The sequence below is a fragment of the Notothenia rossii genome, assembly GCF_949606895.1.
Source record: "Notothenia rossii genome assembly, chromosome: 1".
Classification (NCBI taxonomy): Eukaryota; Metazoa; Chordata; class Actinopteri; order Perciformes; family Nototheniidae; genus Notothenia; species Notothenia rossii.
Genome location: NC_136912.1, coordinates 42134615 through 42147944, shown reverse-complemented (window position 1 = coordinate 42147944; position 13330 = coordinate 42134615). Strand labels below are relative to the sequence as shown.

Below are 13330 nucleotides of genomic sequence, written 5' to 3'. Positions count from 1 at the left end.
CGCAGATTTTTAAAAGGCCGCATATTTATCAAAAGGCCCCATAATCCCCGCATTTTTCCACACAAAGTTGAGAAAAAAAAAAGTTAACTCGTCTTGACGTGAAGTAGTGATGATGATGACGTCATCAGCTCGCGCATCACAGAAGGTAAACAACACCGTAGAGTGAACGTGTGGAGCTCACACGAGAGAGAAAACACCAAGATGAAAAAATCTGATCCATCTCATTTACCGACGAACATTTCTGCTAAAGACCGGGCAAAGCAGTACCCCGATGTCTTTCACGAAAGTGGGGGGAAACTATTCTGCACCCCGTGCAACTGTGTGTTGGAGCATAAGAGAAAATCGACGGTTGCGACCCACTTTGATTCATTCAAACAATCGAAAATGCTTTCTGCTGCGGACAAGAAAGCCAAACAACTCACGTTCACCGAGGCATCGACCTCCAAAACCCTTTCGAGGGCTACAAGAAACGAAGTGAGTAGCCTACAAGATTGAAGCTGGTCAGAGTAAATGAAAACAGAATGAGGCGGAGAAGTGTGTGTGTGTGAGTGTGTGTGTGTGAGAGAGAGAGAGAGTGTGATTAAAATAGCCCAATTGCTTTTACAATAAATAAACATTGAATGTGTTTAATTGAATAGGAAAGGGGTTTAACGTTAGTGGGAGGTTGTGTGTGAGAGAGAATAAATAAGATAGCCCAATACTAAAAAAAAAATCTATTCTTTTTCGCAACTTTCCGCATATTTTGCAACTTCCCGCAATTTCACCACATAAAATCACATAAAAACCCTGCATGTTTCATCGCATAATCAAGGATTTTAGCCCGCATAATCAAGGATTTTTGCCCGCGTTTTTCTGGAGGGTCTAACTCAAGAACAATACATGAGAGAAAACTTGGAGCAGCAACCACGTTTGAGACATGTATAATAATGCATGATAGAACTGTACGTTACATAACCAATGTGATTGGTGATGAATGATTTAATGAAAATAAATAAAAAACATATTCTACTCCACACTGTGTTGCATTTTATATCAATCTAATTAAATGTCACTTGGCTTGTGGTGTTCAACTCGCCAAAAATATACATTTGAAAAACTCAACAGCAAAGTCTCTTAAACAAAAATAAAGAACAGACGTGCATCTTATCATGGACAGTTCAGAAAAAAAGAAAATAGTTCCTGCAATAGTTACTGCTCACTACAATATGTGGATCATTCTAAAGTCTAATGGAGCATGCTCAGGTATTGCGGAGCGCATAAAGCTTAGCAGACTCTTCACGCTACGAATGATCACTTTCTAGGCTACTGTCCTGGCTACTGCTCCTGCCTCTCTGTTGGGCTCTAGTCTGTTGAGCGCACAAAGCAGACTCTTCACAACTGAGGTTACCTACTGTAACCCCAGCTTCTATGAGTAAATGGCGCAGCCCTCTAAGGCTATCGCTATTGGGTAATCCCCCTGCGCCCCCGCGCAGCACTGAAACACTTGTAGTCCACGCCCACCCGCAAGGTGGGCCCCACCCTCGGGCCTCCTTCCGGTATAAATAGGAAGGTGGCCCGGCAATCTGCTCCCATACAACATAACTTTTCTTCAGCTATTCGTAGAGCCAGTGGGGCCCCGCACTTAGAGGGCTGCGCCATTTACTCATAGAAGCTGGGGTTACAGTAGGTAACCTCAGTTCTATTTCGTATATGGCTTCGCCCTCTAAGGCTATCGCTATTGGGTTAAGGGCGAAGCATGATGTAGTCTGCGCCCCACTGGGTCCGCCCGGCACTAGAAGCACAGACATACCTGCTCAATAACACCCCCCTGCCTGATGTGCCATGCGTAATGGCTCATCACCGTACCTGGAACATAGCAAAACATGCCTATCTTCCCGACGGGGTGAAGGCTGGGAACAATACATACCGGCCGCTGTGAGAAAGTAGAGACAAAAGTCCCACCTCGTCCTGCGATCGTAGTGGGGGAACAGCAGCTCTCTGCGTGCAGACAGGCAGGAGAGCGCACAGCTGGATCCCTGACGTCACTCACTCTGACCAGGCACTCCGTACAAAGTGTGTTAGAGGAAAAAGGAACATCCCTCCTATAAGAGGGGAAATGGGCCGCTCTCCGCGTGCCAAAAGGCAGGAGAGAGGCGCACAGCTGGCTCCCTGACGTCACTCACCCCGACAGGACACCCAGTACAGGGTGTGTCAGAGAGGAATGGGAGACATCCCTCAAATAAAAATGAATAAATGAACAGGGGGAAGACCAAGATGCAGCCGTGCAAATATCTTCCACTGACATTCCTCCGTGCAAAGCCGTGGAGGAGGAAATTCCTCTGGTGGAGTGCGCCTTGATGTTCTCCGGGGGCTCCACCCCAGAGGAGACATATGCCTGTGACACAGCCTCACACAGCCAGTGTGACAGCCGTTGTGCAGACAGAGGTTGCCCGATCGAGCTCTCTCTATAGTGCACGAACAGGCGCTGAGAACGGCGCCAGGCCGCCGTGCGCGCCACATAGCAGGACAGCGAGTGCACCGGACAGAGGAGATTTAGAAAAATAGCGGGGGTAAAAACCGCGCAAGACACTGTTCCTGGGATGACAGGAGTGTTTCTTGTATCCCATGGAACTGCTGGGGGGAGAGGCTTCTCTGTGAAGTGCCGTAATGGTCCTCATGGTGACGAGCCACGCCATCGCCGCCGCTGCCCGTGAGGCAAAAGGGCTGCGAGGGAGTTTCCACACGCTGCCTTTCACTCCGTCTCTCCTCATGAGGCGCGTACACGCCCAGGGGATGAGAGGTGTGTGCATGCTGTCCACACGAGGCGTTATAACGGTGCTCGTGGTTATTATGACCGTGTGTAGGAGGCATATCTGGGACAGAGGAATGCCGCGAGTTCTGCAGTTTATAAACCAATAGGTTAAAACAGCAGGCTTCTGCAGCGAATGAACCACCTCTGGAGTGTCCCCCTGTTGGAAGAGACTCAGGGGGATCATCACGTGACCAGCTGACGCCAACGCCGAGCAGCTGCGTCATGGAGATGGCTGTGTGGGTTGTGACACGCCGGAGGAGAGCTGTCAGTTCTTCCCCTCATTGCCGCGAGAGTCGCGCTCTCATGCTGGCTGAGTTTAACTCCACTCCCAGATAAACGATTGTCTGAGAGGGAAGAGGACAGCTCTTCTTCCAATTTATTATGAAAACCAGGCTTTGACAGATGCGATACGAGATGTACCGTCTGTAAAGCGACTTCCTCCCTGGGGCGAGCCAGCAAATAGCAGGTCGTCCAGAGGAAAACCACACTCTCATCCCTCCTCTGTGTAGTGGCTCCAGCCTTCTCTACACAAATGCGAGGAGCCAGGAAATATCCGAACGGCAGACGATTGTCTGGTCTGATATTCCCTGAATGGAAAACGCAGGAATTTCCTGTGTTTCGGGATGATGGGTACGTGGAAGTATGCATCCTTCAGGTGGAAGTGAACCAGTCGTCCTGGTGAAAACATTCCAGCACCTGTTTGATCGTCAGCATGTGGAATACTGACAGATCGAGGATGTGTCATTCCCCCAGTCTTTTTCGGGATTAGAAAAATAACGGGAGTGAAAACCCCTGATTTTCCTCCCTTTGAGGAACCCTGGAAATATCCTCTTTCAACAGGAGTTCCAGCAGCTCGGATTGGAGCGCAAGACATAGCTTCTGGGAGGACAGGAGTGTTTCCTGTATCCCATTGAACTGTAGGGGTGGGGGAGAGGCGAACTGCAGGACGTATCCTCTGCTGATCAGCCTGCTCATCCATCTGTCCATCAGACACACGCGCTGCCACTCTCAGAAACACTCTAAGAGCGGGCGCACATGCTCGAGATGTTCTGTGGTCGTCATGGCAACGAGCCACGCTAGGGAGTCTCCACACGCTGCGTTTCACTCCGGCTCTCATCATGAGGCGTGTACACGCTCAGGGGATGAATGGAGGTGTGTGCAGTGCTGTCCACACGAGGCGTTATAACAGCGCTCATGGGTTTATTATGACCGTGTGTAGGAGGCGTATCTCGGACAGAGGAATGCCGCGAGCTCTGCAGGTTATTAACCGAGGTTAAAACCGGCAGGCTTCTGCAGCGAGCCCTGCTGTCTACTTAATCAACAGATTAGTGGCAGCCGGCTTAATTAGCGAGCTCTGCAGGTTATTAACCGATAGGTTAAAACCAGCAGGCTTCTTGCAGCGAGACCTGGCGCCGTGGCGCTGCGGGCGCTACCGCTGGGGGCACTCAGCCTGGAATACTGCTCATTCCCCCGTTCTGGCTTCTCTGTGATGCCATTGCCCTCGCCGCCACTGTGAGGCGAAAGGGCTGCGAGGAAGCCTCCACACGCTGCGTTTCACTCCGACTCTCATCATGAGGCGCGTACACGCTCAGGGGATGGATGGAGGTGTGTGCAGTGCTGCCCACATGAGGCGTTATAACGGCGCTCATGGGTTTATTAAGGCCGTGTGTACGAGGCGTATTTCGGACAGAGGAATGCCGCGAGCTCTGCAGGTTATTAACCGAGGTTAAAACGGGCAGGCTTCTGCAGCGAGCCCTGCTGGTAATCAACAGATTAGTGGCAGCCGGCTTAATTAGCGAGCTCTGCAGTTAATTAACCGATAGGTTAAAACCAGCAGGCTTCTGTAGCGAGCCCTGGCGCCGTGGCGCTGCGGGCGCTTCCGCTGGGGGCACTCAGCCTGGAATACTGCTCATTCCCCCGTTCTGGCTTCTCTGTGATGTGCTGTAATTGTCGTCATGGTGACGAGCCACGCCATTGCCCTCACCGCCGCTGCCCGTGAGGCGAAAGGGCTGCGAGGAAACCTCCGCACGCTGCGTTTCACTCCGGCTGTCATCATGAGGCGTGTACACGCTCAGGGGATGAGTGGAGGTGTGTGCAGTGCTGTCCACATGAGGCGTTATACCGGCGCTCATGGGTTATGACCGTGTGTAGGAGGCGTATCTCGGACAGAGGAATGCCGCGAGCTCTGCAGGTTTATTAACCGATAGGTTAAAACCAGCAGGCTTCTGCAGGGAGCCCTGCTGCCTACTTAATCAACGGATTAGTGGCACCCTGCTCCGACTCTGTCTACCCCGTCCGGGGGAGAGGAGGGAGGGGAGAACCGAACGGTGAACCGTGGAGGGAGGCAGGGCAGGAGTTGCTTCGGACTCCTGCCCGGCACTCTGCCCCAGGGACACGAGGCCCCGTCCGCGGGCTCGTAAGCCTGGACGGGCCAATCGTCCTCCTCGGCCACAGCAGCAAGAGTGTCCGCTCTCCGCTTCCTGTCGCCCGAGGGGAGACGAGCGCAGTGCATGCTACCTGCTGGTTTAGAGCCGCGTACGCGTGCTCTGACCCCCGGCAGGATTCGCATACTGCATTTATCTCTGCAGGTCATAACTCATTATGAACCCAGAGCCACATGAGGGACAACCACGGACGCAGTTGTTGCTCATGATGATTCTCAATTGCTGTGCTTCAGTAACTGTGCTGGTTTGCTGAAAAAAAGAGGGAGCAGATTGCCGGGCCACCTTCCTATTTATACCGGAAGGAGGCCCGAGGGTGGGGCCCACCTTGCGGGTGGGCGTGGACTACAAGTGTTTCAGTGCTGAGCGGGGGCGCAGGGGGATTACCCAATAGCGATAGCCTTAGAGGGCGAAGCCATATACGAAATAGAACGAAGGATCACTTCTTCTTCAAGGCAGGGAAGGTTTCGCAGTATGCAGTATGCAGTCTACTGCCCCGCAGCTGCTGCCTCTCTGTTGGACTCCGGTACTGCACCTTACTCACGAGACGTTGTAAAAAAAAAGGGTGGGGGCCGAACGCACTAACCACTCCGCCAGTGCCACAGTCACCCCCGTCGTGCGGGCCGGATGAGAATGTCTGGCGGGCCGGATTTGGCCCGCGGGCCGCCAGTTGATGGTCACTGCCCTCATAGATTGAATAGGGGTTTTCAAGTTTTCGTAGTTGAGTTAGCCAAAACAAATAAATAAAAGCTGATTTACAAACGTCTCTTTCCCAATGCAAGTCTTCATTATTATTGTCCTACTTATTGTTTGTCTCAAATGTTACGGCTATTGTGACCACCCTGTTTCATTCCTTTCACCTGCATCTTTGAACAGTTTGCATTACGATATGTGCACATATCATACCTGTTCCTTCATAATGTTAATAATGTATGTGTTTCTCCTTAATGACAGATGCAGGTGCTCTCTTTTTGGAACATGCAACTACTACTAGCACAACCAACAGATGGGGCAGGTGTTAGCCCCAGATCAGTAGCATATCCTGAATTTGTTGAACACATGTCCAAAGAATGCCCTCACATGAATAATATCCACTTACCTCGATGTAATGTGCTACATTTTAGAAACATATCTTATTCAGGACAGAGAGTTAGATGTAGAATAAGTAAGAGAGCTGATATTCTATAGTCTCCCACCAAACTGCTCACACTCGACCGGTTGACTTTTCAACAGGAAAAACAAACAGTGTGATGCAATGCAAGATCAGTTCCAACTAAGCCTAACAATAGAATCCTAGACTGAAGGGCAAACAGAAATAAAATAATTGATGAAAGACAGGACCGATGAGATTGTTGTCAGTTCCTAACCTGGTCTCTCTCTGCCTGCAGCTCTTTCATCTGGTTCTGGATCACGGTGCTCTTCTGCTGGTGCATGGCGCAGTCCAGGGTCAGCTGCGTCACCTGGAGGCCCAGGCCCTCCTTCTGGCCCAACAGCTACACAAATGGTCAATTGTTTAATATTGGATAATAATTAATAATTAATAATAGTTCCATTGTCAAGGTCAACCCAAATGTTTCCAACAGTTTTCAAATTTTAGCCAAGGTAATGGTTCATTTGATTTGGTCACCTGTAAGTGAAACGTATGAACACATCCTATTGCTATTTTGGCTCAGCTTGTTTGGCTAATTAATTCAGATCTGATGAGAACATTCTTCTTACATTTCAAATATAAAGGTCAAAATACCAAGATCAAAAGGGTATTATTTAAGAAATGTGGTGTTGAATGGGATAACAAGTGAATGCATGAGAGTTTCTGGTATAAATAACAAACTGAATGCAGCAGGATAATCTCCCCAAACAGTATTTCAAACATGCTAAAAGCTATCACTATGCTATAAAGGAGCTATACAATAGCCTGCTAAGCTAAAGGTAGTAATGTTTGGTGTGATGATGTTTAGCAGTCTCATTTAGCCCCTTGTTGCAAACGCCGTTTTTAAAACACATAGAAGCTCTCGAAATTCACAAATCGGTTATTAATTGACATATTTTATGTCATAGAACATAATGGGATAATTTTCTTAAGCTTATGTGACCTCTGACCTTATTTCAGGCCTCTAACCAAAAAATGTTTAAAAAACTCTTGACCTCAAGAAGAGGGACTAACTAATTTTCGGATTTTAGAAAACATTCCTGCAGCACTCTTTACAATATCCGCAAGTACTTTGCCGTACTTAGTTCCCAGCACTTAGTGCCAGCCAGAGGCGGATCTACCGGGGTGGCATGGGGTGGCAACTGCCATCCTAAAAAATAGTCCCAGCTGCCACCCCAGTTGGCATCTTTGTTTAGAAATAAAAGTTGTGGCTCACCGGACATTTATGAGAGAAAATCTCTAATGTCCGAGTGCAAGTGAAAGCAGCACAAGACGCGAGCCTTGTAACCCCTCCCTCCGCCCTGGCACGAGCTTGGAAATATGATTGGCGGCGATTTCATTTGAATGGGGGGACAGCGCAAAACGAGAAGCATTCGGACTCAAGTAGACAGAAGGAATGAGGTATTTGCGGTCTACAATGACAGAGAAGAGACTGTCAAGTTTGGCTGTAATCAGCATTGAATCAAAACGCACTAAAGCTGTTGATTTTAATAGGTTTGTGAGGCGTTTTGCTGAACAAAATGGTAATCGCCTCATTCAGCTGTAATAGGCATGCCAACTTGATGCTCTGCTCACGGATGAGTCGATGAGAATAATAAACTGTTAAGATGATGACCTTGTATGTATGTATCTATTTTCTTTGTGGGGGTCTGCCCCCAAAAAACAGTTTTAAGTCCTGACAAAGTCAAATAAGACGTAAAACTCCACTTTGATTTAACTAGGCCAGTAGGTACGGGCATTCCACTGGATAATAACTGCAGCGATGTATATGTTTTAGCTGAATACACGTTTTTTTTTAACCCTAACTGATGCAGTTAGTCACTTCTTTAATGTTTGTTCTTTCTGATGTAAAGTCAAGGTTGTAACTGTTTGCAGTAAAGTCGTGGGGCGCTGAACTGTTCCTTTGAATCTTTTGAATTTTGATACATGATATAATTACTTTTTTAAATTTCAAATTTGAAGGAGGGTGAGCAAGCATCTTGAAGAACATTCATCATGAACTCCTCCAAAAATGTAGTTTATTCAATAATAAATGAATATGTGAATCATAACAGTGATTGACAGCTGATAGGAATAATATGATTGTTAATAATATCATATTCATTCAGACAAACATCGATGAGAAAGTTAATTAATGTGCTTATTGCAGCAGTCTTCATAGATTTGGTACCCCTGCTGGTCTAAGAGTGAAACAAACTCTGTCTGCCACCTTATATATTTATATGTAAGGCTTTACTGATGTGCCACAATAATGTCACCTATGTTATTGAGTTAAAATATTAATATTGTGGCTTTCCAAGTTAACATTGATTGATATGACTGCGATTAAATCAGCATATACTTCTGCCAGGGGATGCCACCCTTCAAAATCTCCTGCCACCCCATGAATATTTGTCTAGATCCGCCACCTGGCGCCAGCACTTAGTACACCCCCATGGAACTAAGTACAGATCGCGTTCACACCGGCTGGGACTCCCAGCTGCTTCTACTGAAGCCTTCCGAGTAAATCGCCAGAACGCCGACACCTCCTCATCTCCACCGCTCCCATGTTTTTTTGTTGTGTTGCCATAAATTATTCTCTCTCCGTTGGTGCGCGGGGCTAATGCTAATAATGCTAATGCCAGCAGATACAATGGCGGCTTCACAAAACTTTTCAGAGTTTTACGGGGCGTGGTTTGCAATTCGCCCAGCCAATCACAATTGGTACTTTTTTCTCCCCAGGATAGTCCCACCTCTCGAGCAGGCACTACAAATGGGGGTAAAAGTTCTCGGGACTAAGTTCTCTTTTTGGTGTGAATGCAAAATTCCAGGCACTAACGGAACTAAACGGGAAAAGTACGGGTTAAAGTACTTCTCTTTACAGAAGTTTTCCTCTGGCTTCTTCCCGTCATGGGACTGTGTAGGAGTAGGAAAATCCTCTGGAATGTCATCTTTCATCACGCAGTAGCTGTTTTGCTGAATTTACATGAAATTTCCTGATTGGTGATGACACAGAAAAACATAAAACACACACCCCACGCTTTTCCGAGAGCAGCTGTTCATTCTCCTGTCTGTAACACCGGAGCTGCTCTGCCAGTTCCACCTGGCTGTCGATGGCCTCGGCCAGATCCTGAGCCAGGATGTCCTGACGCGCCTGTGGAGAGCAAGATAAGATGAAAGACTGAGACACAAGTGGATATTGACTCTTTCAGTGTCTAAAGGTTATGTGTGAACGAGGATACTCCACATGAATGAGCATATAACACAGAATGATTAAGTGATTCTTCTCACTGGGTCCAGTTTTTCCGTCTTCAACAGCTGGCAGCGCAGACTCCTGAGTTCCTCCTGCAGCTGTGGAGTCTTCTGGAACGCATTCTCTGTTTGTGCCTTCAGCAGCTCAGTCTGCAGCTGGTAGATCTGCAACAACACCAGAACAACAGTGCTTATTTACATGTTTAAACACATTGATTGACAGCCACAAGGTATTGAATCAATGTCAAAGGGAAGAGAAAAGCAGCCAATCTGGAAAGAAACTGATCATTGGCATTTTTGCTAAATAAATGGCTTTTCATTTTGATAACAGAGCTGGCCCTAAACATTTGCTCAATACAGAGTGCAGGGTTTTTTAATACAAAAAATGTGATCTCCTGAACAGTTTGTGCATTTGTGTGTAGATATGATACATTTAGTGATTTGGGCAAATAGGTTGCTTATGATAAAAAAAATGGGTGAAAAATAAGGAGCTTCCAGGACCTTTCCATGGTCCTAATAAAACATTAATAATCTGGTAAACTGGTGCTAAACATGTTTTGGCAGGTCTATTTTTTTGCATTTTGTTGTAATACTAATATTGGCCACAAGAGGCTCCACATTTACCCCATGTTCTGAATAGGACAAAAATGATTCATGAGTTGTTCGTAGTGAGTTTTAATTTATCTCTGTACTTACTAAAAAAAGGTTGCTTCATTGTGTGTGTGTGCCATTGATGTTATACAGGTATGAATATGGAGAGACAGAATGATTCATTTAAAAAGTATGACTCCACCCATTTCAGCATATGTCATATGTCACAGCAAACAAATAGGAAGGGTCTTAAAATAAACAATAGAAAGAAAGGGGAAAATCCAGGTGAGAAGCATAATCAAAGGGGAGGGGTGCAAACTTGTTTTTCACCTGTTTAAAAAATGTACAAAAGTCCCTTAGAAAAGGAATTCACCTGGAAAACAAAAACATATTTCCACTTTTTTCTTCCCGTTTCTTTCATAAAAAATAAAGGTCATAGACACAGGAGAGAAAATATGTATGAATAATAGTATACTTATATTGGACTTTTCACAACCCCTCTGTTCTGTTGTGATCTATTTCAAATGTTCTAATAAATCTAGGCTAGAAAATATTTGTATTTACCAATCTTTTCCTGAGTTCTTTAATAACATTTGTTTTTATATATTTATTCATCGCTTATAGAGTCAAATGTATTAAAAACTATCATTTTTGAACTAGCTTCATTGTCTTTCAAAAATTGAAATGTTTGAAACTCATAATGATCAAATATCAAATAATTGAATCAGCACAAAATATTGTCAAGTTAAATCCAAAATGCCATAACAAAAACAAAACCCCTGCCTCCATGTTCAGTATCACATCTGTGCATACAGTGCTGATCTCTGCTCTGTCATGGCACTCTCATCATGTCATACCGAGCAATAATTAAAGGGCTGTGTCTGTGATTCGGTCCGAGTCCAAAAAAAGTCAGAAGACTTAAATACAACGGTCAACATATGTCACACAGGCTGAGAGATCCTGGCTCTTAAAACACTGGGTCCTGCACACTCCAAAAATGCAACTGCTAAAAGATTGTAGTCCCTGAGCCAAAACCAAAATTACTCATCACTCAAGAGACCTGAAACACATTTCACAAGTGGCTCCCGAGGCATATTTAGTATAAGCTTCTAAATTGACATTAAGCAGATTGAATTTCTTTAGCCCTGACATTTTCCCCTGAGATCACAGCGTTGTATTTCAGGGAGGAGAAACATATTAGAAGTATTTCTGAGTTGTTTTAGGGTGATACAGTTTATCGAGGATCACTGACCTGTATGTTGAGGTCGTGGAGGCGCATGTTCACAGCTGATTTATCCTCGATAGCTGCTGTGTATCGCACATACATGTCACACTTTTCATCTTTCATCTTGGTGATTTCATGCTGCAAAGAACACAGCTGCCTCCGTATGCGTTGGTTTTCAGACTGAAGGCATCTGGACTTCTCCTCATGCTCCATGATCTGCCTGACCTCCAGCTCCAGGGAGGCACAGAGAGCGCTTTTCTTGCTCGCCTCGTAACGCGCCTGCTGGAGCTCCTTCTGCATCCCCGTTACTGCTCTGACCAGATACTCTGTCAGCTCTGAGTACTTTATCAGGCCTGCCAGGAGAGCAACACCAGTCAAAAGCAAGTAAAACAAAGAGACAAATATTCCCTTAAAACGCAGGAACACTTAAAGCTACAGACCACTGAATCTTGAAGGCTCAGTGCTGGGTTTGCGTCCAGTGACTTGGGTGTACAGGGGGGGGTAGTGGATCATCAGGCTCTCCAGCAAGGCCACAGCACCATTCCTGCCCTGGGTCCTCAGCAGGTCCAGCATATGGCCTGGAATAATGTTAATGTACAGTATCATAGCTCACCTTCAAAGCAGTAGACTTCATCCAAACATAAGTATTTCCCCAAGTGTCACTACAGAAGTAAAATACATTTTTTGTATTACTGCCCAAAGAAAAGATAAATCGAACTGATTTGTTATTATCAAAGAGGAGATACAGGGTCCCATCATTTAATAAGGGGAGAGTGAAGCCCTCTATTGTACTAGATTTCAGACTTGATCTGACAATTATATATCATCGTTTTATATCGCATCAAAACCATGTTTTATTTACAATAATCAGAGTAAAAAACATATACAATAATATTAATAATAATAAAACTAAGCAAGAAGACAAACATGAAAGAAAATACTTAAAGCAAATAAATATTAGTTTGTGTCCTAAAGTGTGACTATCCTCTATCTCTTGGAGTCAATACACTAAGCAGTCAGTGTAAACAAACAGGTGCAGTAAAAGATGACGTAAACAATCCACTTGTTACCTACAAACTGAGACATATTATGTTTTCTGTAACCCCTATGGCAGATTATTAACTTTGTTTCAAATCCAAGACGAGCAAGTCATAAATCTCACTGGTTCTCATGCTGCGGTTGGTGAGGTTGTGGCACGACACGATCTCGTCCTCGTCCATCTCCGTGAGCACCCTGGCCTGCCTCAGGTAAGGGATCAAGATGCCCGGCTTCACCCCCAGGGAGATCCGGTGGCGGTTGTCGTTAATCAGTTCCCACAGTTCCTCTTCGCCCATATCCCCTAGGTTGGGACCCTCAGGAACACACTCCCCTGCCATCCTGAGTGTGTTATGTGTGTTTGAAAGATAGAGGGCAAACGGAGCGAACACACACCCTGAGCCCGGTAAGCAGACAAAAAGCCGTCTGACTGGAAGCGTTAGAAAAGAACTATAAAAAGGGACAAGCTTTCCACGCCCTGTGGGTGTTTGTGTCAAAGCATTTGTGCATTTATTTGTGGGCGTGTAGGAAAAACCTGTGAGACAAGACCTATGTGATGGGACTGTATGAGGTTTGGCACGCACACAGAATGGTGCAAACAGAGCTGAACAAACACACACACACACACACACACACACACACACACACACACACACACACACACACACACACACACACACACACACACACACACACACACACACACACACACACACACACACACACACACACACACACACACACACACACACACACACACACACACACACACACACACACACACACACACACACACACACACACACACACACACGAAACATTAATCGAGTGAGCCAAAAATTGTCTCCTCCATTCACACTCTTGGT

At 46.0% G+C, this 13330-nt stretch overlaps 1 protein-coding gene across 1 annotated transcript in view; it reads right to left on the bottom strand.

Annotated features, from left to right (window-relative positions):
- The window catches only part of card14 (caspase recruitment domain family, member 14), a 34980-nt gene extending 21950 nt beyond the window's left edge, over positions 1–13030 (bottom strand). The window contains exons 1-6 of the mRNA XM_079682295.1: positions 12592–13030; positions 11870–12007; positions 11457–11782; positions 9653–9778; positions 9396–9515; positions 6600–6725 (exon numbers count right to left, since the gene is read on the bottom strand). Of these exons, the coding sequence (XP_079538421.1) occupies positions 6600–6725; positions 9396–9515; positions 9653–9778; positions 11457–11782; positions 11870–12007; positions 12592–12805 (1050 nt within the window). The 5' untranslated portion in view covers positions 12806–13030. The remainder of the gene's footprint in view (positions 1–6599; positions 6726–9395; positions 9516–9652; positions 9779–11456; positions 11783–11869; positions 12008–12591) is intronic.
- Positions 13031–13330: the final 300 nt, after the last annotated feature.